Genomic DNA, 23532 nt, shown 5'->3' with positions numbered 1-23532 from the left:
TTATCTCAAACTCAGTGTGGCTCTATAACTAGTTTGGATACAACCAATCTCGTGTTAGAGATGGACTGATTCGATATTTCACTATGAGAGAGATGTCATTCCAAACTATTGAGATAAAATGCTTGAATATACGATTAACGAATGCTTTCATCCTTCCTGTAAGTCATTTTCTCGTGGTACAGTCAGAAACATACTTTTACACTTCTATCAAGAAGAGAAAGATGTTCTGAAAACTGTTTTGCTGACCTGTTAGGGGTGGGAAAAAGACTCGGAAGATCGCTACCCGATCCGTTCGTCTGAGAAAAAAAAGGGCCGCAGGCACCCGATGGTCAAAACGATCAAAACCCGACCGACCCAAAGGACTAGGTGGGCCGTCCTCGGTCAAAATTTTATGTCGGCTGATTGTCCTTTTAAAATAGACCGACCGAATGACCGGCCCATACGACCGATGGATCAGCCCGATAAAACCAAACGAATTACCCGCCCACATTTTTCAGAGGATATGAACCATTAGATTTCCTAAGGAGAGGATAATTATAAAACCCAAAATTTGGAGGATAATAAGAAATTAGGGTTTAGGGTTTAGACTAAACACATTTTGTCTTTTGCATTTAACAAACACAAACTGACACTAACATTTTGGCTAAAGCATTTTTCGATTTGTCTTGTGAAGATTCCGCATTTTTTGTTTTGCTTTCGACTAATACATTTAAACTAAAGTATTTTTTTATTCGTCTTTTGCAAAAATTAAAATGTTATGCAAATTATCCTTTGTATTTGACAAACCAATTAACGGACAAATAATATATTGGCTAATGCATTATATATGTTGTCAATATTTTATAACAAATCAGGGCAACTCTATATGTTGTCAACATTTTATAACAAGTCAGGACATTATTACACATGTTGTCAACAATTTATAACAACACAATTAACAATGTCGTCAACAATTTATAACAACATATTTATATACATGTTGTCAACAATTTATAATAACATATTTATTTATATGTTGTCAACATATAAGGGTAAACATGGAATAATGGAAAATATGATTGTCTTGTTAACAACATATATAACATATAAGGGTAAAAATGAAATAATGAAAAATATGATTGTCTTGTTAACAAGATAATCTATTGAAAAGTGTTGAAATGATTTGTTTTTTGTATTATTTTTTTACTGGTTTTTTTTTCTATTAGGGCCTAGATTTTTGGGTTTTCATGCATTTCTATAGGATATCTATTGGATCTTAAACCTAACTTTATAAATACCCCTCAGACCTAAGACTTACCTCTCCCATCTCTTTTCAATTTTTGCCCTAATTGAATCCCACCAGAAACATCCTAATACTACCTGGACTAAAATCATTAGCACTACAAATCGAGTTCATTCTGGAACGAGACAGAGTAGTAAAGCAACACCATTGTGGAATGCCATCATAGAGGTGAAGCCCATCATGCAACATCAATGCTACTGGCAAGTAGGTGAAGGTTTAACTCTGAACATTATAGGAGACCCATGGATTCCTGATCTTCATGGATTTAAACCTCAATGCATCATTCAGTTGCCTACAAACATGGTATGGGTTTCAGAATTAATCGACCATAATAGAAGTTGCTGGAAAATGGAAATTTTAAGTCAATACTTCAACTATGAAACAATCAATGTTATTCTTCAAATTCTTTTTTCTAGATATATCATCCTAGATCGACCTATGTGGCTACCCACAATCAATGGTGATTTTAGTACAAAATCTCACTTCAAAGAGTTTTCTCCATCACATAGAAACCCCTAGGGTTTCACCAGAGTTCCCTTGGTCAAAATTCTGGAGCATGAATTATATCAGAACCGAATGTACTATTATTTATTTGGAAACTTCTAAATAATGACTTACCTGTCTTAACCAATATAGCAAAGGGTAATAGACAACTCTTGACCACATGCGCCTTATGCAACCAGGAAGCAGAAACAACGAAGCATCTATTCAGTGAGTGCATTATATTCAAACACTTTTGGATGCAGGCTCAGGGAGTTTATCATTGTCAAAGTGAAGCAGATCCAGAATAGTTAATAAAGAAGCTTATAACACAGAGAAAGAATAATCAAAATCTGGTTAAATTCTTTATTTAATTGCTTTGGTTTTTCTGGAGCGCAAGAAACAACACTCATTTCAACCATTCTCAGTTGCATATTGGAAGTATTATCCTTAAAGCACAGAAGATATCCTCTAATCCAGTTGTAACTCAAGATTCAAGCGATGGAGTTGCAACTCTATGGACTCCACCCCTAGAAGATATGGTTCTAGTGAGTTTTGATGGTGCTTACAACCAGCAGGAGGCATCAGTTGGAATGGCAATAAGAAACCCCCCCAAAGAAAGGAAAAATCGTTTTCAAGAAGGAAACAAAATAAACCCTAGATCTCCTCTTAACAGTGAGGGCAGAGCTTTGTTGTTTGCTTGTGAGAAATTGGTTGCCCTAGGTTATTCAAAGGTATTTACAGAAGGCTACTCAATCCTAGTGATTTCAGCGGTTTTGGACGGTGGCGATCGAATACCATGGCGCATTAGATCGACGGTCCAAGAGATGCTTCGACAACTGGAACTCTTTCAGGATTGGAGATTACACCACATCCGGAGAGAGGACGACACGTTAGGTCACAACGTGGCTGCCTCAGCCTTCAATACTTGATGTATTTTGATTTCTGCTTTCAATCCCTTACTTTGTTGTGATTGTATGTTTGGTCCTTAACTTCATTGTATCAACTTTAGCCGTTTTAATGAAGTCAACTTTCAAAAAAGAATTTTTTACCCTAAATTTGTTTACAACTCTAACCCTAACTTTCTTTCTTATCTTTCGTTCTTCACGAATCACGACTGCGCCTCCGGCCTCCGAGTCGCCGATTCGACCACCTACCTAGTCCCTATCATTTCTTGAAGTTCAAAGGTTTGTCTAATACTCTAAGTCTAACATTCTCTTCTGTGGATTCATAGTTGCATACTAACTTCTGGTTCAATACTGACTTCTGGTTTCGATTCATACTAACTTCTGAAATCAAGAATTTTGAGTTATTTAAAACAGAAATTGTGAATTTCAGTAGATAAAGTTAGTAATGGTGGGTTATCTCTTCCCTTTTTGATTGCATGATTCTTCTTTGTTTTCATTTCCATCTTACTCTGTTCCATCCCAATCTTCCTTATAAAAGTCACAGAATAATGAAAAACTAGATCCCAAAGCTGTTCCTTATAAAATTTGGACCATTTCTTTCTTTTTGGAGGAAAAGGTCCCTCATTTCTTTTTCTTAATACTTTATAAGATTCTGCAATCAAAACTAGAACTAGGGTTGCTTTTGCATTTGACAAGAGACTAGATAGAGAATGTGGGGACTTGTTATCCTTTTGTTTCTGCTTGAATTTTCTTTTTTCATTTTGAAATCTATTCTAATTGGTCATGGTACTAAATTTTATTTTTGGGTTGTTAGAAAGCAGATTTTTCAGCTCTTGGAGGTGATATTTTTTAGAGAGTAAACTTTTGACAATCAGGAAAAATGAGGGCTCTCATTAACCATCACAATCCTTTCATTGGAGCTACAAAATTTGCTCCAAATTCGACAAATATTAGACGAAGGAGTAACTTATCAGTAAGAATGGCTTTTAAGGAAGATGGACCATCAATAGCTGTTGTGGGTGTTACTGGTGCTGTGGGTCAAGAATTTTTAAGTGTTCTTTCTGATCGTGATTTTCCTTACCGAAGTATCCGTATGCTTGCTAGTAAACGATCAGCAGGGAAACATCTTACTTTTGAGGACAAGGATTATGTCATTGAGGAATTAAAGCACGATAGCTTTGATGGTATAGATATTGCACTTTTCAGTGCTGGAGGATCTATAAGCAAGGAATTCGGACCTGCTGCTGTGAACTCTGGTTCGATTGTTATTGATAATAGCTCCGCATTTAGAATGGATGAAAGTGTCCCCCTCGTTATCCCAGAAGTTAATCCAGATGCCATGTCCCATATTAAACTTCGATCGGGAAAAGGAGCTCTCATTGCTAATCCAAACTGTTCTACTATTATCTGTTTAATGGCAGCCACACCTCTTCATCGCCACGCCAAGGTATGAATTTGAGCTTTTGTGCATGATATATTGTAGTCTTTAACTTCACGTCATTCGTATGTATTAATATATAAGAATCTAAATATGTGGGTAAGTTTTACATCGGTAAAAAATTACCCAGTTCTTTGGCTGAATGTTTATTCTCGCATCTAGTAGGTGGTACGAATGGTAGTTAGCACATATCAAGCAGCGAGTGGTGCTGGTGCTGCTGCAATGGAAGAGCTTGAACTGCAAACTCGTGAGGTTCTTTTGATTACTATCTCAATATCTTTATCTGAATGTGATTGTCATATCCTTTTGATATGCTCATTTTTATCGGTTCTTAACTAAATAATCTACTCTTTATTCAACATTAGGTTCTGGACGGAAAAGAACCAACTTGTAAGATTTTCAATCAACAGGTTCGTCTATTCATATCACATACTTAGACTCAATATTTTGGTTTATATTCCTGCAGTCACATTGATATTTTTCCCCTTTTCTTTTCCCGAATACTTGTGTGCAGTATGCTTTTAATTTGTTTTCCCACAATGCACCTATTCTCTCAAATGGGTACAATGAAGAGGAAATGAAGTTGGTGAAGGAGACCAGAAAAATCTGGGTAGGTGATGAAATTGAATCTTATACTCATCATTTGGATTTACTCGTTATTTAAGTATAGTGTAAAACATATTACCATTTTCTTAATCGCAGAACGACAACAATGTCAAGGTGACCGCCACGTGTATACGAGTTCCTGTGATGCGTGCACATGCCGAAAGTGTGAATCTTCAATTTGAGACGCCCGTTGATGAGGTATAACCTTTGCAAATGAAATGATCTTCATTAAAACAACAATCTCATGAAACAAAACTCTAATTTGAGGAAGACCTTAGTCTTGTGGATACTGGATAGAGCCAAAAGATGCCTTCAAATCTCGAATACCTTCCAATAATGTGTATTAAATGGAACAGAGTAGGGTAGAGTTTTCTTTCTTATGGTTTATGAGTAGATTTTATCTTTTTAATCGTCTTAAAATTGTTAACTGTTCAGGACACTGCACGGGATATTCTCAAGAAAGCTGCCGGAGTAGTTGTTATTGACGATCGATCTTCTAATCGCTTCCCTACACCACTTGAGGTACTTCTCAAACACGCTCAACTCTCCTTTCTCACTCATGTTCTGGTCTCTGGTTTCTTGAAAGAGATTTATCTTGGCTTCTAGGTATCAAACAAAGATGATGTTGCAGTTGGTAGAATTCGCCGAGATCTATCACAAGATGGCAATCATGGGTAAGATAGATAAATCCTTCAAGCCAATCTACATATATGTCATTCACTTAATATACCAGTTTGATTCTTAAAAAATGAAAACTGGGTAAACAGGTTGGACATTTTTGTTTGTGGTGATCAAATACGCAAAGGAGCTGCTCTTAATGCGATACAGATTGCCGAGTTGTTGCTGTAGTCTTATTCTATGAGATTCTCTTTTAGGAAGACTGCACTTCAGAAGTGAATAAACAAGAGTGGTTGGATTCTGCAATTTTCAAGTAAACCAGCAGGTATTTTTGTTTATCAGATTGCTTTGTAGTCACGCAATGTTTTGGAAGTCTGATCTGTTTTGAGATCATCTCATCGGATATTTGCTGAATTTCGGAGGTATTTCTTTTGCACTGGACGTGAAGGTCCAAAAAGAATGTTGTCATGGATGTGTCTTTTGTTTTATTTTGAAATGAGGAATGAATATATAAAGAATCATGAAATGATTCCATTCAATGTTTCCATGTTCTTTTTCCCGTAATCATCAAACCTTGACAATCGGCACCTTTACTCATTTATGATCTCTTGCAGATCCCCCTCCCCTCCCCATATTAGCTTTGGTATCCTTACTTTTTTATCTAATAAAGCTCTCATTAAGGTGTTATAAGGCTAACCAAGTGAGACGTCTGCCCGAGGCTACTGGTGCATGGCCTATAGTCGGTCATCTTCCTAAACTAGTAGGATCTCAGCCTCTGTTTAGAGTTTTTGGAGATATGGCTGACTAGTTTGGACCTATCTTCATGGTCGGGCTTCGGGGTATACCCAACTGTACTTGTAAGTAGTTGGGAAATGGCAAAGGAATGCTTCACCTCTAATGACAAGTTCCTAGCTAGTCGTCCATCTAGTGCTGCTGGCACTTACATGACATGACTATGCTATGTTTGGCTTCGCCTTTTACGGGCCATATTGGCGTGAGATTCGTAAAATATCTACCCTCTAATTACTCTTGCCTCGCCTTGAGTTGCTTGAGCATACCCCGTACACTGAGATTGACATTTTCATCAAAGGATTGTACCGAATTTGGGAAGAAACCCAACCTAGAAAGGATTCAGTTAAGTTGGAAATGGGGCAATTATTTGGGTATTTGACCTTGAACATTGTATTGATATAGGAAAGAGAGTTTGTAAGTATGGTGATTCTACTCATGATGATGGGGAAGAAAATGAAGGTCGAAAACTCTATAAGGTAACAAATGAGTTCTTCAAACTATCAACTGCTTCGGACACTCTTCGGTTCCTAAGCTGGTTTGATTTGGATGGACAAAAAAACGTCATCTTCATATTCCTAATATATTCCATTCAATGCCATAATCAGAGTCCTTTCTTAAACTTCGATACCTTAAAGTTTCAATCACTTTTTTCCAAATGACTTCACCTTCTTTTTCCTTTGAAGTCATGTTTTATATCTATTGATGCTAGAAATGTACAACAAATTCATACTCATATCTTTAAATCTGGTCTTGATTGCAATACTTATGTTTGTAATGGTCTTTTTGCTGTCTATGGGAAGGGTGTTAGAGATTTAGTCTCTGCTCATAAGTTGTGCGGTGAAATGCTTCAAAAGGGTGTGGTTTTCTCTTGGACTTGTTCGCTTGCTGGTTATGATCATCTGAATCAGTCCCAAAAAAGGGTTTAACTCTTTTCTTAAGAATGATGAGAATGAATTTAACATCTGATGGTGATTTTGTGGTAAGCATCTTATATGCTTGCTCAATTATTGAAGTTCATGAAACTGAAAAGGTCGTAAGGTCAATTATAGGTTGGATTAGGTTTTTGAAACTGTTATATTTAACATTTCTTTTGTAGAAGGGAGTCCAAAGTGCAACAGTGGAAAAATAGAGTCCAAACAGCAAGTCAATTATATGAAAAGGAATCCAAACCCCCTACATTTTCGTTCGGATTGACCCTTTAATCGGCTACAACTTTTAAGAAAAATATAGAGGAACGATGGGTTACAATCATTTAGATCGTCCCATTAACCACGCTCTTGCACTTATTTCTATGAGGGCTAGGTATGCACTATTGCGTATGAAAAGACAAACAAAAAAGTTTGACATGCGTTTTTCTATTTCATTCTCTTTATAGTTTAAGTTAATAAAGCTTGTGAATAAATGCAGAAAATAAACAAAAAAATCATTTTTGAATTTATAAACATCAAGTGACAACGATTCTTTGGATGATTTGCACGTCGATTCAATTCCCATCAGAATAGTTTATAATAGTCGTGGATATAACATGTATATATAACAAAATATTATTGGATTGTCTAAAGGAGAGACCAACATTATCAGATAACACATTAATGTGAGCATTATAAGAATAATAATGTGCAGTGGTCTACCTAACCACTAAGTGAAAATGAAGTCGTGGGCAACAACAAAACAACATCAAATCCCAAGGTTACAACACAACAAAAGATAGTTGCAAGATAAGCTAATATGGGACCTACATACCTATATTATACCCTAAAACTACACATCAAATTCCATGACTATGATTCAACTAATACCCATTTTGTTTTTCTTAATTCTCCATTAGAAAACCTTAAATTCTTCTCAACCCACATCCTTCTTCTTCTTCTTGGGATTTTCGTAGAAATCATGGCTATCAGATGCTCATTCCCTCATATTCTAGTTCAAGGATGCTATTCAATCAAAAAGCCAATGAATAAGTTCTTTATGATCCAAAAGAGTCAACTTCAAAAAACCAATAAAGCAACTAAACTTCAAATTAGATCCTCAATAGATAACAAGGTTAGGTCTTTAATCAGATTCCTTTAGAGAAAATTTAGTTCAATCCGTGTGGGTTTTGTTAACCAAGCCACTGCCTATGAGTCGGCCGCGGTCGAACCTTGGTCTCCTATTGTTCGAAGCTTATGGTTTTGTGTTCTATTTCACTCGCTGATATGGTCCTTTTCATCTTTCTCTCTTAAGGTGGAATATTTTGCAGTCTCCAAGTCATCTTTTCTATTTACTTTTGACAGGTTTTCGAGGATGAATCAAGAGGAATAGTATGTTATGAAGATGAAAATGGTGAGATTATCTGTGAAGGATTCGACGAGGGTCCTCGATATTACCAAAATGATTCAAGAAAAGATTTTAATCACAAGTAAGTTTTAATCTCAATAGAAAGTTCATAGTCATACAAATCATTGTACTCTTACTAACAGGGAGATGTTCTTATTTGTTGTGAAAACTTGAATGAGAACAGAGAACTTGGGATCGTCGAAATTCTTCAAAGAAACTTGTTTCGAATTGTGGAAGATAGTATATTGAGTCATGCTGATGAAGAAAGTATTGCTGTAATGGAGAATATTGATTCTAATGGGTTTAGAAAATAATCAAGATCTAGTTTAGGTTTCTATCTTATGATTGTTCCACTTCAATCGTAATTGTAAAGTAATAAAGAATTAGGTTTACTTCTCTGTAATCCTGAGCTGAAATAGAAAGATCATGCTTCATTTTTATCCTACTGTTCCTGCAAAACAACCTGTTTTCTCTCTGCCATAGAACATCATACCCTAGATTGTGAATTACAGTCCTTTTCTTTAGTCAGATCTTATATCTAACTTGAAGTCCAAGTCGACTTGAGCCAGATTCAGGAATGTTAATTTTAGTTTGACTCGTCTGAATGTCTGCTTTCAGTTTCAAATTTAGACGAACCAGACAAATCATATTTATACAACGAGAAAAAAAACATAGACAAATTTATACATTGTAAATGCTTCAGAGAAGCTACTACTTTCATAATAAATCGGCGGAAGAGAATCAGATTCAGAACAATAAAATATATTCAAGTATCGGTAAATCAAAATGGATTCACAAAAATGTAAGATATCAAAATATAATGGACAAATTACAGGTAAACTATATTGTTATTGTACTTTTATTGTAATTGATACATGAACGAAGAAGTTGCAAAGAGACAGGCTAATCTAAAACTCTAACCCTGTGATGAAAATTTCATCTATCTATTCTAGAACAGCCCTTGTTCTGCATCTTCTAACAAATAATTGATATAATTTAACAAAAAAACCAAATCGAGACGATCATAGGAATTTCTATTTATAAAAATTCGAAAAAACAAAATAATGGAACATGTAAAGAAGGGGATAGCTTTTCCAACTTACATCTTGATTTTTACATGGGGGGTAGATTGATTTGAAGCATCACTCGAGAGAAGAAGCAACTTGAGCGTTTTCTTCACAGAGATCGGACTGAGATCCACTTGGGATGATGGTTTGAGGAGATGACCATTGATCTGGGACCATAAAGAAATATTCGGTCATGGCTTTTCTGAATCGCTTTTTGTATTGCATGGGTGAGATTACTGTTGGAGTCGAGTTCCTCGGACCACCTAGGATGCCTGAAGCTTTTACCCATGTCTCTAGATGTTTATCCCAAGTATATTGCCTCATGAAATCAATGATTCCTACAACAAGCTCCTGTCTTTCGTTATCCACCCCAACCAGCAAAGAGTAATCCATTACATCGATTGACTGTAGAATACCAAAGCTGAGTAAGATATTAAGAAAAATTAACAAATCAAGGTATCTTGTCGTTTGTTTAACCCAGATACGGCACCTGGTCTATGCACTAAAACAAAGATAGATTAAGAGCCTTGGGTTGACCACCACAAGCATGATAAGTCGTTTTGCACTCAAGGAACAAATTCGACATATAATCAGACTATAAGAGATCTAAGCAGACTCAATGAGTTGTGTATGATCTCGTGGTTTTCATGCTCCATGTGCTAGGGTTTGATCAATGGGTAGGCACCATTTATACTAAGGCTTTATATCACTTATATTTCATGTAATTGAGTCGACGAAAATCTAAAAGGAACGTAGTTGTTAAACTTACAGCGAGAAACGAAGTATCATTCCAGACAGCTCTCTCCAGCAACCTTTTTGCTTTATTTCCCACAAAAATGGGAGAAGTCGGCATTGCTTCAATTAGGTTTTGATCAAGCAAAACCTTATTGCTCCCACTTGAATCTGGATTATACCGAGATCGAGAAGATCCCTTGAGGTCATAAAGCTTTGCAACATTTCGGCCAAACAGAAGATTCTCCATAACCAGAACATCCATCTTTGATTCCTTACCTCCTTTATGGTGCTTTGTTGTAACCTGCCATGATGGACAAAAAGAAGAAAAAGAAGTTCTTAATAGGACTAGAATAAATTTTAATCAAGATTATGTTCGCTCAGATAGGTGTAGATATTATTTGGAAACCTTCCCCATTAAGCTTCTTTCAACTTGGATGAGTTTCCACTAATTAAAAAAAAAAGGGTTTCCAGGTCAAAGTTGTGTAAAATACTGTACCTGATAGATCCCCAAAATTTTTGCCAGGCATGTCGGGCTTTTGGTGTCGATCGATTCAGATAGATACTTAAAATACTCCGGAGCAAACTTTAAAAAAGAATCCAGTTCTGTCTTGGTAACCTGTTTGATGATAAACCGATCATCAAGTGATTTTGCAAAGAAGACATTGCTCTTACCCCCCTGTGCTCCCCATTTCTTACAGCGACTAAGAGATCTTATAAAATCTCGCCTCGATGGGCAACACATCCTCCTCAAGGCCTCAAACCTCTTTGTATAGTAACAAGTGACAGTATACTTCACCTTCCCAAGTGGGCCATCATCTGTGAAAGAAAGAGTTGCATGCAAAGACTTTGAGTATAACGTAGGATCCAGACCTAGGGAGCTTCGGGAAGCAGACATTGATAGGATGCTTTCATCCATAGGCCCAAGAGTTCTAAGAGAATCAGAAGCTGGCTCATCGAACGAGTTAGACATGTGAAAATCCACCGAGTCATAAGATGACAAAGAAACAGAAGAACCCCCAGCATCTTTTGGTACCCCCCTATCACCAGATATCTGAGCATGATAATCTGAAGACACTAATGCATACGATATTATACTTGTAGGTTCATCATCATAAACCGGCACAACAGTGTCATCAACGCCAATGGGTAGAAAGAACCTTGCTCCATCTAGACGTTCCAACTCACGAAGTGATGAGAGATATAGAGGACAACCCTCACCAATGTTATTGAGCTTCAGAGTAGTGCCCAATGAATGTTTGTTATCCGAATGGGATAAGTCCAGAAAAGGCATCCTTATCCAGGTTGTGGAGTGCTCCATGTTATCGACCTTCACGGATTTCGCGGACATACGAGATTGAGATACTTCAGATGCCTCTATATCCTCTCCTGAATGACCTTCCAACTCTGCGCATGTTACAGCTTGAACCATGACAGACGAATCTTGTGAAACAGAATCATGAGCCAAAGAACCATCATTTTTTGTAATTATGTTGCCTGGCTGATTTTTACCAGTCCAAGCAGCATCAAGAGTGTCAGACAAAGTTTCTGCACTAGGAAACTGCCCTTCTGAAAGGCACCTGTGTACAACCATCCCAGTTTCCAGAGGGTCAGAGTGATTACCAAGACTGATGCTGGTATAGAGGTTTGATTGCCCCTCCCTACTTTGATTTGAATCCTGATGAACCTGTCTTTCTTGCTCAGACTCAATAGGTTTTTCTCCTTCGCTACAATTCTCGGATGACTTCGCCTCCATATTAAGTGATCTCGTCTCAGTAGGCTTCTCCATGGAAATGAGGGGTGGTTTATCTGGAAATTTTGGTTCAGAGCTACTCAACTTCTCCTGAATAATATTGTTATCTACAGTAGCTGCATATGCTAGGCGCTGTTCCCAGACGTAGGAATTGAAGATTAACTGTCTTCGTAACCGGTTAATCTCAAGAATGTCAATGATGGGTTGTCCCTTCTTTGCCTCCCCATTTAGCACTTCACGAAGAAGTTCCTACGGTAACAACAGTGATGTACATACAGTCAACCCAGGTGAAAAACAGTAAAATGTTTTAAATCCCAGTTCCCAAGAAAGTAAATAGAAAATGAAAGACATGTACTCGACAAAACAAAAAATCACTTCGAACCAAAAGGTCAGGTTTTATGGTGAGATTCAGTCTTTTGCACCTTTTTAATAGAAATACAGTCAAGTAAGATAAGAAAGTTTTTGTTTCTGTATAAAAGGGTCAGATACAATTATATTGACGGGGACATAGAAAATTTCTGCCATATAAAGTTAGCTTAAGAGCCTTAAATGGAACAATCTCACCTCAAATTCTACCTTCTCTTTTTGTAGCATCCCCTCCAATTCTGCAATAAGGCCCTTTGATTCAGCAGATTTTGCGCCATCGTTGCTTGATCCTATTCTCTTGTCTGCAATTTCCCGGAGCACATTTAGTACTTCACTGAGCAGTTGTTCTGCCCAGTTGACCACCTGATACATGTGAAATAATGGCTAACTTAACACGCAAGCAAAGTATATCCAACGAAAAAGCTTTTGGGACCCGAGTGGTGATATCAAACCTGATTCGCTTCTTTTTGTATCCACTCCTGACAATTGTAGTTAAACTCAAGTTTTGCTGGTGGAAGGTAAACTGAATGAATATTAATTGATGCATAGCGAAAGCAAGCAACCATTCTCCCAAACCTTCAGATGTTAGAAAATAAAGTTACTGGAAGGAAAACACAAATGGCGCTCGTTACCTAAATTCAGATAATTCATACAACATATATCAAGAGTCAGGACCACATGATCACGTGGAAAGGATTTCTGTCTGGAATATAGACGCATTATTATTCTCGTTACGTACCCTGAACCTATTGATTGGGATCAGCTATCAAGGGACCTGTCCTGCATAATTATAACGTTTAATGTATTCGCATTCTCTCAGCACTAGTAATCTTGTATACCGAAGAGATCAAGATAGATTCCTGAGTCCCTGACTAATGACTGTCTCCATATAGGCCCCTATTCAAATATTTCTAGGTTCCTCAAATGTAGGTTGTCGAACTAATTGTGGGTCACCCATTTACATGTAACACTGACTCAATATCTGATATTGTAATCAATATCATCAAAGAGTTTTATTTGTTAATCATTTGTTTATTTTGGTGAAAATGTCTCGATGGTGAGAACAAACACCCTGCCATTTACTCATATTCATAAGAGCCCCAATATCATGTCACATAGCAGATTATAAGCATCAGTTATCTGATGTAGCCAATGGGCAGAATGCGTCCCATAATGGACATGGTCAATGTTTTGAGGAAACAACAAAATCTTCCGGGAATTTCAAAATTTTGGGGTGGAAGTTTTTTTGTTTCCCCAGCCCACCACCTCACGCCGGCAGACTTCCAGCGCCGGCAACCCTTCAAATTTTCTTTTCAGATTTTTCTTCTTCCTCCTCTCACCTCGACCACCACCTCCAACCACAACCACCATTTCTCTCCTCTCTCTTTCTCCGTCTTTGCTCAATCTCGCTCTTTCTCCTCCCTCTCTCTCCCTCTGAACTTTACCCAGTCGACTGAAGAGAGTTGCCGTCGGCTGGGTTCTTCCCCTTTGCCAGGAAAAAACCTGACAAAGGGCGAAGGGTTTTGGATGTTCCTCTTCGTCGGGCTTCCTCTTTCCCGGAGGGGAAGAACCCCAATTGACGGCAACTCTCTGTCGTCGACCGAGGTAAAGAGAGAGCGAGAGAGAGGTCTGGAACTTTTTTAAGGGTCACCGGCAGTGGCATTTGCCGGCGTAGAGAAGAAGGGTGGTGGGAGGGGGTTTAAGGAGACAAAAGGGAACAAAGTTTTTTGGGTAATGCTAGAATCACGGAATTTTTTGACGGAGGAATTTGCCAAAATGACGTGACGAGTGTTCGAATTTCTTACTAGATCTGGGCCGTTAATACATGAACGGCCCAGATTAAATTTCCAAAAACCCTTACGTCATCCACACTTCTTTCTTCCGCAGTTCGGCCGTTTAGAGAGAGAGCGTATAAAAGGCCTTCCCACTTTCGTTCATTCTAAACAAAGATTGTTGTTCTTCTGGGATGGTGTCGATTGTGATGTAGCTGGTCATATTATCATCTTGGATCTTAGTACTGAATTCATTTCTAATGGACTTGATAATTCAAGTAGTCTATTCAAACTTCAGTACCTACAAAGATTGAATTTAGCTTTTATTACTATCAATTCTTCTTCAATTCCATCTCGGTTTAGACAGTTAAGAAGTTTGATTTACCTTAGTTTGTCAAATTCAGGCTTCTCTGGGCAAATTCCGATTTCTAACAAGGTTGGTTACTCTTGATCTCTCTAGCTTTTCTCCTGGTACTAATTCATTGATGCTTATTAATCCAGATCTTAGAATCCTTACTAGTAATTTAGTAGAATTGAGAAAACTTTGGTTAGATGGTGTGAACATTTCAGCTCAAGGAACCAATTGGTGTCAAGCCTTATCTTCTTCACTTCCAAAACTGAAATTATTGAGATTAGTTAATTCAAACACTCTCTCTCTCTCTCTCTAAAACGGCCGAAGTGGGGAAGAAAGAAGTGTGGATGAGGTAAGGGTTTTTGGAAATTTAATCTGTGCCATTCACGTATTAACGGCCCAGATTTAGTCAAATATTCAAACACTCCTCGCCACGTCATTTCGGCAAATTCCTCCGTCAATTTTTTTTGTGATTGTAGCATTACCCAAGTGTTTTTTCCACCCAAAAGTTTGTACTCCAGAAAATTTTGTTCGTTCCCCTAAGTGGCGGCCAATGGGCACCAATTATTTTAGTCTATTTAGGACAACCAAGATACTTAGTTGTTTGCATTTGATTAGAATACTAAAAAGTTCAAGTTTCTTAACAAAGGTGATCTAGCTTAACTAGGAAACTCTAAGTTTGGGCACAATAGAAATTCCCTCTTTATGGTGCAGGCAAGCCCTAGATAAAGGAGAGGTTGTTTTTCTTTACTTCCATCTTGGAATAATCACCTCGTTGCAACTTTTACCTTCCTGTATTAAATTTCTTGCTCTTTTACTTGCTTTTCATAATCGCTATTGGTCTTTATTTTAAAGTTCACCCAATGTGCTACATGATTATCCTGCCCGAATGAAATATGGACCCATCAACCACTTATTCATATAAAGACAGACTCCATATACGTGACGCAGCACCACATGGGTAATCCTATGCCCAATGTCTCCAGGCCTAGCAGTTTGACACACTATAAAAATTGCTCTACACCTTTATTGGTATTTATACTTTTTCTAGGTCTTTTTCGTGTTTAAAGATTGGGATCACTTCATATTTATATTACCACAAGAATGGGTATCGATTAATCAGATTATTTGACTGATAAGATGTCCCTTCTAGAAGTTAAGTAGTTCAACCCTTTAGGCCCTTGCAGTTCCATGTGAGCTACTTGTACTACATTTCCCTTTAGTGAGAAATCTTATAAATTGCATATCGGAATGCATGTTAACCAGAAAGGAAAAAAAAGTCAGCATGAACATACCCGTAAAACCGAAGACAATCTCTGTGTAGGGAATGACCACAATTGGCTACCCTGCTAGCAGCAGCATGGTTTGAAAAGCTAAGCTCTAAGAACTTCCCGAACGATAAACCCCAAGCAGCATCAGACATGACAACTCTCTGAGTTGCAGGAGGAAAGCCGTTAACGCGTGGACATCGTAGACACCTATGCCACATCCAGATTTTTCCATCTCGTTCACCTGGTAACGGAAACTCCGGGAGCTTTTTAACAGATATTGTAAGAGTACCTTGTCGATGAGTATAAGAATGAATATGTGCCTCTGATGGCATCTCACAAAAATGGCATAAGAAACTCTGAAAAAGTAAATCAGCTTACTCAGTCTCAAAATTGTGGATATGAACCTACTTAAGAAAGAATATCACATTTATGTACTAAGGAACAATTACCTGGTCAAATAAATGGTCTCTTAAAAACCGTCCCAAGGGCTTGTCAGAGCTTCCATAGTATTTGATCCGACAAAGATGGGCGCGCTCACACACAGTACCCTTCCAAACACAGCGAGTTGCTAATGAAACCAAAATACTTTGATGGTCAGTTGTACATTGAGGAAACTCTTCCTTGGAAGAACCTGCCTCCTCTTGGGGGCTGGCATCTTTCTGTAAGCTCGCCAACTCGGAAGTATCCCGTTCACCCACAACCACCTCATCGCTATTATTGAGTGGGTTGCTAATTACAACTCCACCTTGACCTGCCTCCTCAAGGACCCCAATATTATCAGCAAAGAGATGATTCGCAGCAGTGCCTTGTCCGTTCTTCAATACAGAAGTTTTGACCTCGAAAGGTTTGCCAGAAACTACTTTATTTTTCTCCCCGTGTGCACAATAAGGATAGAGCCCATCGACAAACTGTGCTGGAGGAGAGAAAGAAGTAGTTGACTTCATGAAGCTCGGCGTAGGTCCTGTATATTGAGAGCAAGAGCTTTTAGACGAAGCAGGTGACCATGTCTGATCCCATTTGCTAATGCTGGAGTTCTGGCTTAGCGAAGTCAAATCATCTACTTGGATTTTGTTCGGTCTCTGTGGCTGACCATTGGATTCAGGTTCCTGAACCTTGACAGTTGTCGGGACATTAAAACCAGGTATTGTAGAAATGGACCTTCCTATGTTAGATGGGTTATCTGGCAGTGCAACTGTTATTGGAGACTTCAGAGGAAGTTCTGGAAGAGAAGCCCCCTCATCAGCAAGAAAAGATGTCTCCAGAGCCAAGTGATACGCTGCAAACACTCCATAATGGACCACATGTTTCACTTTCTTCAATTCATCCCCATTGGCGCCCTTCAACAAAATCTGGATGATGCAATAAAGAACCATATTCATCACCCTGAAGAAATAATAAGAGAGAAAAGAACAAACAACTAGACCTTAATGCTATCACATTTTAAACATAGTGCAACTAAAATCAGTTAGGAATGCCAGCTGCTTGGTTTTATGTCTGGATACTTGGATGGACCTCTTCAAACAACAATTATCCCAACCGATTATCTCTACATTCCAGTCTAATGAGTTTTATCTGGATATTTGCAACTTTAGTGTTCATACAACTAAACAACTAACTCTATAGAAGGTTACAAAAATGATATTCAAGGCTTCAAACTGCAACCTCGATACTTAACTCTTTATGATTGGGACATTAAATTCAACTCACAGTAGATTAAGCTTGAGAATGAGAAATGTCGACTTACAGTACAGCCCAATGGTTTTGGGCAGCCTTCAAAGAACATCAGTGTCTTTACCAATTTTTTGCCACTCTGTCCAGCACTACCATGCTCCTCAAGAAACTTCTCCACATGAAACGTTTCACAGTAACCCAGTTTTCGAGACGAAAGATGATCAATTGAAGGAACAATTTGGGCACCTGTGCAGCGGGCAATTCGCTCTAAAAGCGGCCTCTTAATATTAAGAACAAGTGCTATGTCTTTCCTATGAAGATACTCTTGAGCAAACCGAGAAACTGTTTTTTCCACCAAAAGTACATTGGGGTGTTGAGCATCTATCTTTGCTACCGCCATCTTCAAATGATCCATTTCCTACACAAAAGAGGAAAATGCGTCAGAACAAGAATAAGCCAATTTATATTTAATATGGTGTTCAGTTAGTGATGAAAAACCCCACAAATAAAAATCATATTACATAGCCTCAGCAAGCCCACATGGAGATGGTCCAAGTGCTACTCTCAATGAGGGTAATCTATTGACCATGTAGGCCATCACCGGACAATCATATCATTACTTCTCAAATACATAATGAAAATTCAAACAGTGAAAAGGAGTTGCAAGTTCAAGGAGGGCAGGAACAATGCAATCGATGATGATGATCTAAATGGTGGAATATCACCCCTTGGATCATGTGCATGAGGTCCTTATGGCGTCTGCCAAACGGACTGCTTAGTCAACATTGCTTCGCAGACCAGATTTTTTGATAGATTTAGAGGCTAAGAGAGGACAACTAGAACGATGTCATGGTGAGCAGAACATCCTTACCAAATATCAACCCTTAAAATATATGAACTAAGTTATAAGAGGCCCAAAAAAGATAGGAATTAAACGATCAGAACCTGCTGCAACAGAGTGTCAATACTTGAAAGGGAATTAGAAACCCGCTGATACTCGAGAGCTCCTCCTAGGATTAGGAAGCGCGGTTTCTCTATTTTAGATGTCATTCGCCGGTGGGCCACGTTTTTCTTACAAACAACACCTTTAATTACCATACTGAAAAACAAGTAAAAAAATAATCAATGAAGGTAAGACCATAAGACTTCAGCAGAAAAATAAAATAAAAGCATCTAAGATTGAAGTTCTATTTACAAATCACTTGTAAAACAACCAGCAAAAGGAGCTTATATACCAACATAATACTGGAGGTACAATCTTATATCCAATATTCTATAATCTAGACATGGATTTCCTACAAATGTAAATATCACGACTATAAGAATTGCTGGTTGCAACTGAACCAAATGAAATGATCCATACACACAGTTGATTATTAGCATAAAAATATATTTTTATTAGCACGAGGAACTCAGATCTGTGCAGGGTCGAAGATCCACAACATTATAAGTGGCAATAGAAAAAAAAATCAAGCACAGCATGTAAAGAATCAGTATGAGAAATTTAGATTTTATATTTAGTTAAACAAAATATGATTCTACGAACAAATTACCTGTCACTGCGGCGACCGCAAGCTAGGCACTTAACCTTTACGTATCCACCTGGGTCCATTCCACCACCCTTGCTTGTATCGGGCTTAAGTACTGTGGCAGCCTCCCAACACAAAGATGTAATTATCTCCAACCAATTCTCCCTGTCATCTTCCTCACTAACAGGTAGGTTTTCGACCTGCAACAGCTGAGCAACTAAAGCCCTGAAATGTCCATCTACAACATTCTTCATGACCTTTTTGTGTTCTTCACTTGACCTGTCCTTATTACGGAACTCTCCATCACCAAAACTGCTCGAAGAACGCAAGTATTTCCACTCTCCTGTGGCATCATCATCGTCATCATCAAATAGAACAGCTTCCCTATCATCCTCTTCATCTTCTGGACCAGGAGGGATCCAGAGAAGCCCATTATTTTCAAAATCCACAGGCTCGGCATCCTCGTTACCTTTTTCATCTCTGTTTGGTACTTGGTCAAGTTTCTTGTCCCCTTCCAAGTCCTGTAAACCTAAGCTATCATATATTGGGGGGCTTGACAAGTCTCTTCTGTTCGTAATTCCTTCATCAGAATGTTCAGTATGGGACACATACGGGTAATCCATTTCGTCAAAATCAACTGAATTATAGTAATCCTCAGTCTGTGGAAAGTGTGTGAAATCTGATTGATAAACATCATAATCATCATTGTAATCGTCACTCCTGAAAATAACGTAGTAAATAAGCACCAAACTATGGTAATGCTTAATAGACATCTCAAAAATAAATAGGCACACATTTGCTTATGATAATAAGTAGTATATGTAGGCAGTAGGAAAATGACATTGATTGTCATTGTATGCATAAACTCAACAAACTGAAGCACACATCGAGAATTCAACTGTCCCCATATGATGTATTCTAGATTTTTTGCACGATGGGCGAAAAAATAAATAAAATGTTTTTAGTCAAAAGTTAAGATGTGTTAAATTCATATAATTAGCAAACTGGAGATTTAGATTTTACAATTACTAACCTTGTCCAAACCGAAAAGAAGATACTCAGCAGTCACAAGATGAACATAAGAGGTACACTAGTATGGATTATGGAGTAGGGCGCCACATCCATTTTGTTGGAACAAAATAACAAATTAAAAAGATAATTTTACTTCTCTTTCGATGACATAGGAATTTATACTAATTTAATAACGATCATATATTTTACTAGCATGCATATTTACTTCAGAGCCAAAAACTTTATTTCATACTGGCGATATATCATGTGCCTAGAACTTTAACTAGGGTGCCCGGTTGCTTCACACGTATACAAAAACGTGGCGCATCAGTCATAGGATGGAGCAGAAAACAGGAATTTAAAACCTTAAAACTTATCATATCTAGTAGGTGAAACTAATAACTTCATCTAATGAAATGTTCTTGCAGACTTCTCTTGACCGAAATTGTTATTACGAAGACTACGAAAAGCAATAATAGAAGTAAACAATCACATAAAACACAAGAGATTTACGCGGTTCGGTTGGTGAGACCTACTTCACTAGGAACAATGGCGCAATGGTGTTCATTGTGGGTGAAGAACAGGATTACAGAGATTCCACAAGGGTTTTAGTATTTGTAACTACCCCTAGCATTCAGTCGTCTCCAACTCTCTCCCCCCAAAACCAAGAAAATAGGATGCACCCTTACATTGATAACAACTCTTTACAAGACTAGAGCAAGTACGTGAATCAGGCAAAATTTCGAAAAAACGGTCTCTCTGGTCGCAAACCGGGTTAGATCCTCCTGACTCACATTTAAGGCACTCTCAAGTCTCAACAGATATATAAATATGAATTAAAATAGCATTATTAGTTCTTACATTTATGTTTGTCTTATCTGACAAACATTCTAATTTCCTTCATGCAATTTTCTTCGCTATGAAATCTTTATGAGAAAAATATAGGCGTGAATTTAACACAAAGTAATAGCAAGAAAATCAATAGAACACTCATCCAAAAAAATCATTAGAATACCTATTCATGCCAAACCCAAATTTGTTTGGATACGGATCATCTACGTCTACCAACTTATCCATGCTCTTCCCATATTCTAGTTCTTCAGTATCTATATTCGGCTCCACTTTTGGAGATCTTCCGGGGCTGATACCACAACCATGAGATACATGCTGATAATTTTCACCTGAAAGTGGCGTAGAACCAGTAGTGTTGCTACTCTTACCAGTGCCATTAGACTTGGTGCTGATCAAACTTGTTGCCGACAGTGAAGGACTAAGACCTGGATTTGTAACTTGGACTTCCTTTTTACCAGACTCTTTTTGTTCCCATTGCCTGTAGCAATAATTACAGACTCGGATTCTCTCAGACTCATCCCTGTCTCCTGTCTCTAGATCATCAGATGGAGGAGGAATTGATTTTGAAGTACACCTTGCACAGAAAACTCGTCCACACTGGCGACAATGGTGCCTGCGGTTGAAAGTTGAAAATTGAGCATCACATTCATAGCATACTCTACAGCTGTGATCAGGCATCCAGAAGTCCCTCGAAACATTAGCAGCTGGCTTCGCTTTGCGGGGAATCCACGACTTTACTATTTCAAGCACCTCGGAGAAGCTCTTGGAGGGGGAGTCCATTTACCGGTCCTGCCACAACTCATTGTGAAATGTACATCTGCCACAGAACCGAACGAGATCTCGATTCCAAATTGAGATAGCAACCCTAAATCAATTCCAATTTATTCAAAACCCAAATCTTCAGGAGAATGGGATTTAGCAGCCCTAGTTCAACCTACTATATCAACAAACTTGATAGATCCAATACCAGAACAACATAAAACTCTTGTAGCCTGAAACAAGATTCAAATTCAATTACCTGAATTCAAATCCTAAAAACAAACAGCAATTTCTTCATAATACAAGAACACAAAAACAATAAGTCTAATTCAAACCCCTCAACTTCAATCACAAACTCAATCCAATAACTTCAGGAGAAAATAATAAAAAAAAATCCCCTATCTTCCACAAAAATTAGAAAATCTTAGTATTTATTGACATGATATCTCTGAAAAGTCAAAATCAACAATAAGGATTATAAAATAAATCAACAGTTATTGTCATTCCACGAAATAATCTAGGTTTCCCCAATTACCATCAAAACCCAATAAAAACTCGAATTCTGAAGTCTGAACCACCATTCCTCTCCGTATAACAAATCCAAAATGAACCCAGAAAAAAACCTAAAGTTTTGAAGAGGGAGAGAGAGAGAGAGAGAGAGAACTTACTGATTGAGTGGGGTGTGTTTATTTCCTTGTGTTTCAGTTTCAGGCTGGTTTGTGAGATTGTTTTGTTTTCTATTTTTCCAGCAATTTTATGACTGTCAAATTTAAATCTAGAGAGAGAAAGAGAAATCTAGAGAGAGAAAGAGAGAGAGATTTGTGGAGAGAGAAAGAGACAACCTCTCTCTTTACTGCAACATATTGTGAAACTGATCAATACTTGGATCCTCTACGACGACCACCTCTCTCAATTCGTCAACGGATCCATCTCTAACTCCGTGAATCTTTTCTTTTTTCTTTCTTCCCCCATAAAAGTGCTCTACTTTTTTTTCTCTCTAGAATCCCCAACACTTATACTACATATATATATATATCATCAAATCTTCTAAAAAAACACATATATCATCAATTAAGTTTGTTCCAACAAAAAAAAATCAATTAAGTTTAAACCCATCTTGACCATTCCATATTTCATGGAGATACAAAATATTTCGTATATATAAGTCAACAAAATGTTCGTCGGTCCATTTGAACGTCAAATAATCGTCCAACTCACCAATGAAAAGAAAACATGTTTTAAAAGTTGGATTTTTCGTACGTTACGAGAAAAACAATCATTTTCTCATTTAGTATTGTATTTATTCTGAAATTTCTGAAGTTTGAGATTTGATTCATAGCAGAAATGGAATCTAGGATCTATTGAACTTCTGGTTATTAACGATGTAAATAACGGTTTAGAAGTTAGTTTGTTTGATTTTTAGGAGTGTGATTAAAACAGTTAAAGATAGTTACGAACATTCCGTCGTTTGAAATACAGTATCCAAAATTATATATACAATACTGGAGTTTTTAACTAAGTTTGCGGTAACTTTGTAATCTCCCATTCACTTGTTTCTTTATAAGATGTGCAAATGTGATCACTCCCTTTTTTGTGAAATAACTATTTATTATGTGGGTAGCCAGTATTTATCGCATTTGCTCATTTTAATATATTGTATACATTTGTTACAAAAAAAAACATGTGAGTTTGTATTAACAAAAACATATGATCTATATTATCAATTTTTTCTGTTGAGACTATATAACCGTAGTTCAATACAGGTTATCTAATGAAAAGAGACCAATAAGTCATAAATTTCATCTCTATTACAGTAAAGAATCAAAAATCGCAATTCCCAAAAGAACAGATTAAGATGTAGATATATTATATTCATACATGTGCCACATGGGCAAGTAGATATTTAAGAAGTTCAACAAAAAAAAAAAAAAAAAGTAGATATTTAACAATTATTTCT

At 37.5% G+C, this 23532-nt stretch overlaps 3 protein-coding genes, 1 long non-coding RNA gene and 1 pseudogene across 5 annotated transcripts; 3 read left to right on the top strand and 2 right to left on the bottom strand.

Annotated features, from left to right (window-relative positions):
* Positions 1-2150: 2150 nt before the first annotated feature.
* LOC147539364 (uncharacterized) lies at positions 2151-5871 on the top strand. 2 transcript variants are annotated; one of them, XM_086644809.1, is made up of 9 exons: positions 2151-2949; positions 3485-4117; positions 4274-4360; positions 4474-4518; positions 4623-4718; positions 4811-4912; positions 5150-5236; positions 5321-5388; positions 5482-5871. In XM_086644809.1, exons 2-9 carry the CDS (start codon positions 3551-3553, stop codon positions 5561-5563), a joined length of 1134 nt encoding a protein of 377 aa, XP_086500935.1. In that variant the 5' UTR covers positions 2151-2949; positions 3485-3550; the 3' UTR covers positions 5564-5871. The 2 variants fall into 2 exon arrangements, with proteins under 2 accessions (XP_086500935.1, XP_086500934.1); XM_086644808.1 differs by having other exon boundaries at positions 2660-2949; positions 3492-4117.
* On the top strand, positions 5792-7050 carry LOC147539363 (cytochrome P450 CYP82H23-like; annotated as a pseudogene).
* Positions 7051-7782: 732 nt separating this feature from the next.
* On the top strand, positions 7783-8880 carry LOC147539362 (uncharacterized). Its single transcript, XM_086644807.1, has 3 exons — positions 7783-8167; positions 8398-8522; positions 8625-8880. Exons 1-3 carry the CDS (start codon positions 7853-7855, stop codon positions 8752-8754), a joined length of 570 nt encoding a protein of 189 aa, XP_086500933.1. The 5' UTR covers positions 7783-7852; the 3' UTR covers positions 8755-8880.
* A 389-nt stretch (positions 8881-9269) lies between these two features.
* Positions 9270-22662, bottom strand: LOC147539360 (1-phosphatidylinositol-3-phosphate 5-kinase FAB1B-like). The gene is made up of 12 exons (XM_086644806.1): positions 22244-22662; positions 20980-21808; positions 18978-19673; positions 18370-18523; positions 17498-17842; positions 16203-17102; positions 15778-16109; positions 12811-12934; positions 12557-12721; positions 10739-12241; positions 10277-10543; positions 9270-9912 (listed from the first exon to the last, which is right to left on the bottom strand). The coding sequence occupies exons 2-12, from the start codon at positions 21594-21596 to the stop codon at positions 9583-9585; spliced, it is 5433 nt and encodes a 1810-aa protein (XP_086500932.1). The 5' UTR covers positions 21597-21808; positions 22244-22662; the 3' UTR covers positions 9270-9582.
* LOC147539361 (uncharacterized) lies at positions 13692-14805 on the bottom strand. Its single transcript, XR_015226425.1, has 2 exons — positions 14516-14805; positions 13692-14431 (listed from the first exon to the last, which is right to left on the bottom strand). It is a non-coding gene; the product is annotated as an uncharacterized LOC147539361 (long non-coding RNA).
* Positions 22663-23532: the final 870 nt, after the last annotated feature.

This window comes from Eschscholzia californica, unplaced genomic scaffold (genome assembly GCF_041429995.1).
Source record: "Eschscholzia californica isolate CP2 unplaced genomic scaffold, dmEscCali1.0.p SCAF_5, whole genome shotgun sequence".
In the NCBI taxonomy this organism is placed as follows: domain Eukaryota; kingdom Viridiplantae; phylum Streptophyta; class Magnoliopsida; order Ranunculales; family Papaveraceae; genus Eschscholzia; species Eschscholzia californica.
The sequence above is the reverse complement of the archived record's forward strand: the minus strand, read 5'-3'. Positions and strand labels throughout refer to the sequence as shown.

Excerpts from the sequence above, each read along its gene's own strand:
- LOC147539362 (XM_086644807.1), top strand. The coding sequence starts at position 7,853 with ATGGGACCTACATACCTATATTATACCCTAAAACTACACATCAAATTC. Across the intron at positions 8,168-8,397 it reads GATCCTCAATAGATAACAAG|GTTTTCGAGGATGAATCAAG; the intron begins GTTAGGTCTTTA and ends TACTTTTGACAG. Across the intron at positions 8,523-8,624 it reads AGAAAAGATTTTAATCACAA|AGAACTTGGGATCGTCGAAA; the intron begins GTAAGTTTTAAT and ends GAATGAGAACAG.
- LOC147539360 (XM_086644806.1), bottom strand. The coding sequence starts at position 21,596 with ATGGACTCCCCCTCCAAGAGCTTCTCCGAGGTGCTTGAAATAGTAAAG. Across the intron at positions 17,103-17,497 it reads CAAAACCATTGGGCTGTACT|ATTTTGTTGAAGGGCGCCAA; the intron begins GTAAGTCGACAT and ends TGCATCATCCAG. Across the intron at positions 12,935-15,777 it reads GATTGTCTTCGGTTTTACGG|GTTTGGGAGAATGGTTGCTT; the intron begins GTATGTTCATGC and ends TAACATCTGAAG.
- LOC147539364 (XM_086644809.1), top strand. The coding sequence starts at position 3,551 with ATGAGGGCTCTCATTAACCATCACAATCCTTTCATTGGAGCTACAAAA. Across the intron at positions 4,719-4,810 it reads AGGAGACCAGAAAAATCTGG|AACGACAACAATGTCAAGGT; the intron begins GTAGGTGATGAA and ends TCTTAATCGCAG. Across the intron at positions 5,237-5,320 it reads GCTTCCCTACACCACTTGAG|GTATCAAACAAAGATGATGT; the intron begins GTACTTCTCAAA and ends CTTGGCTTCTAG.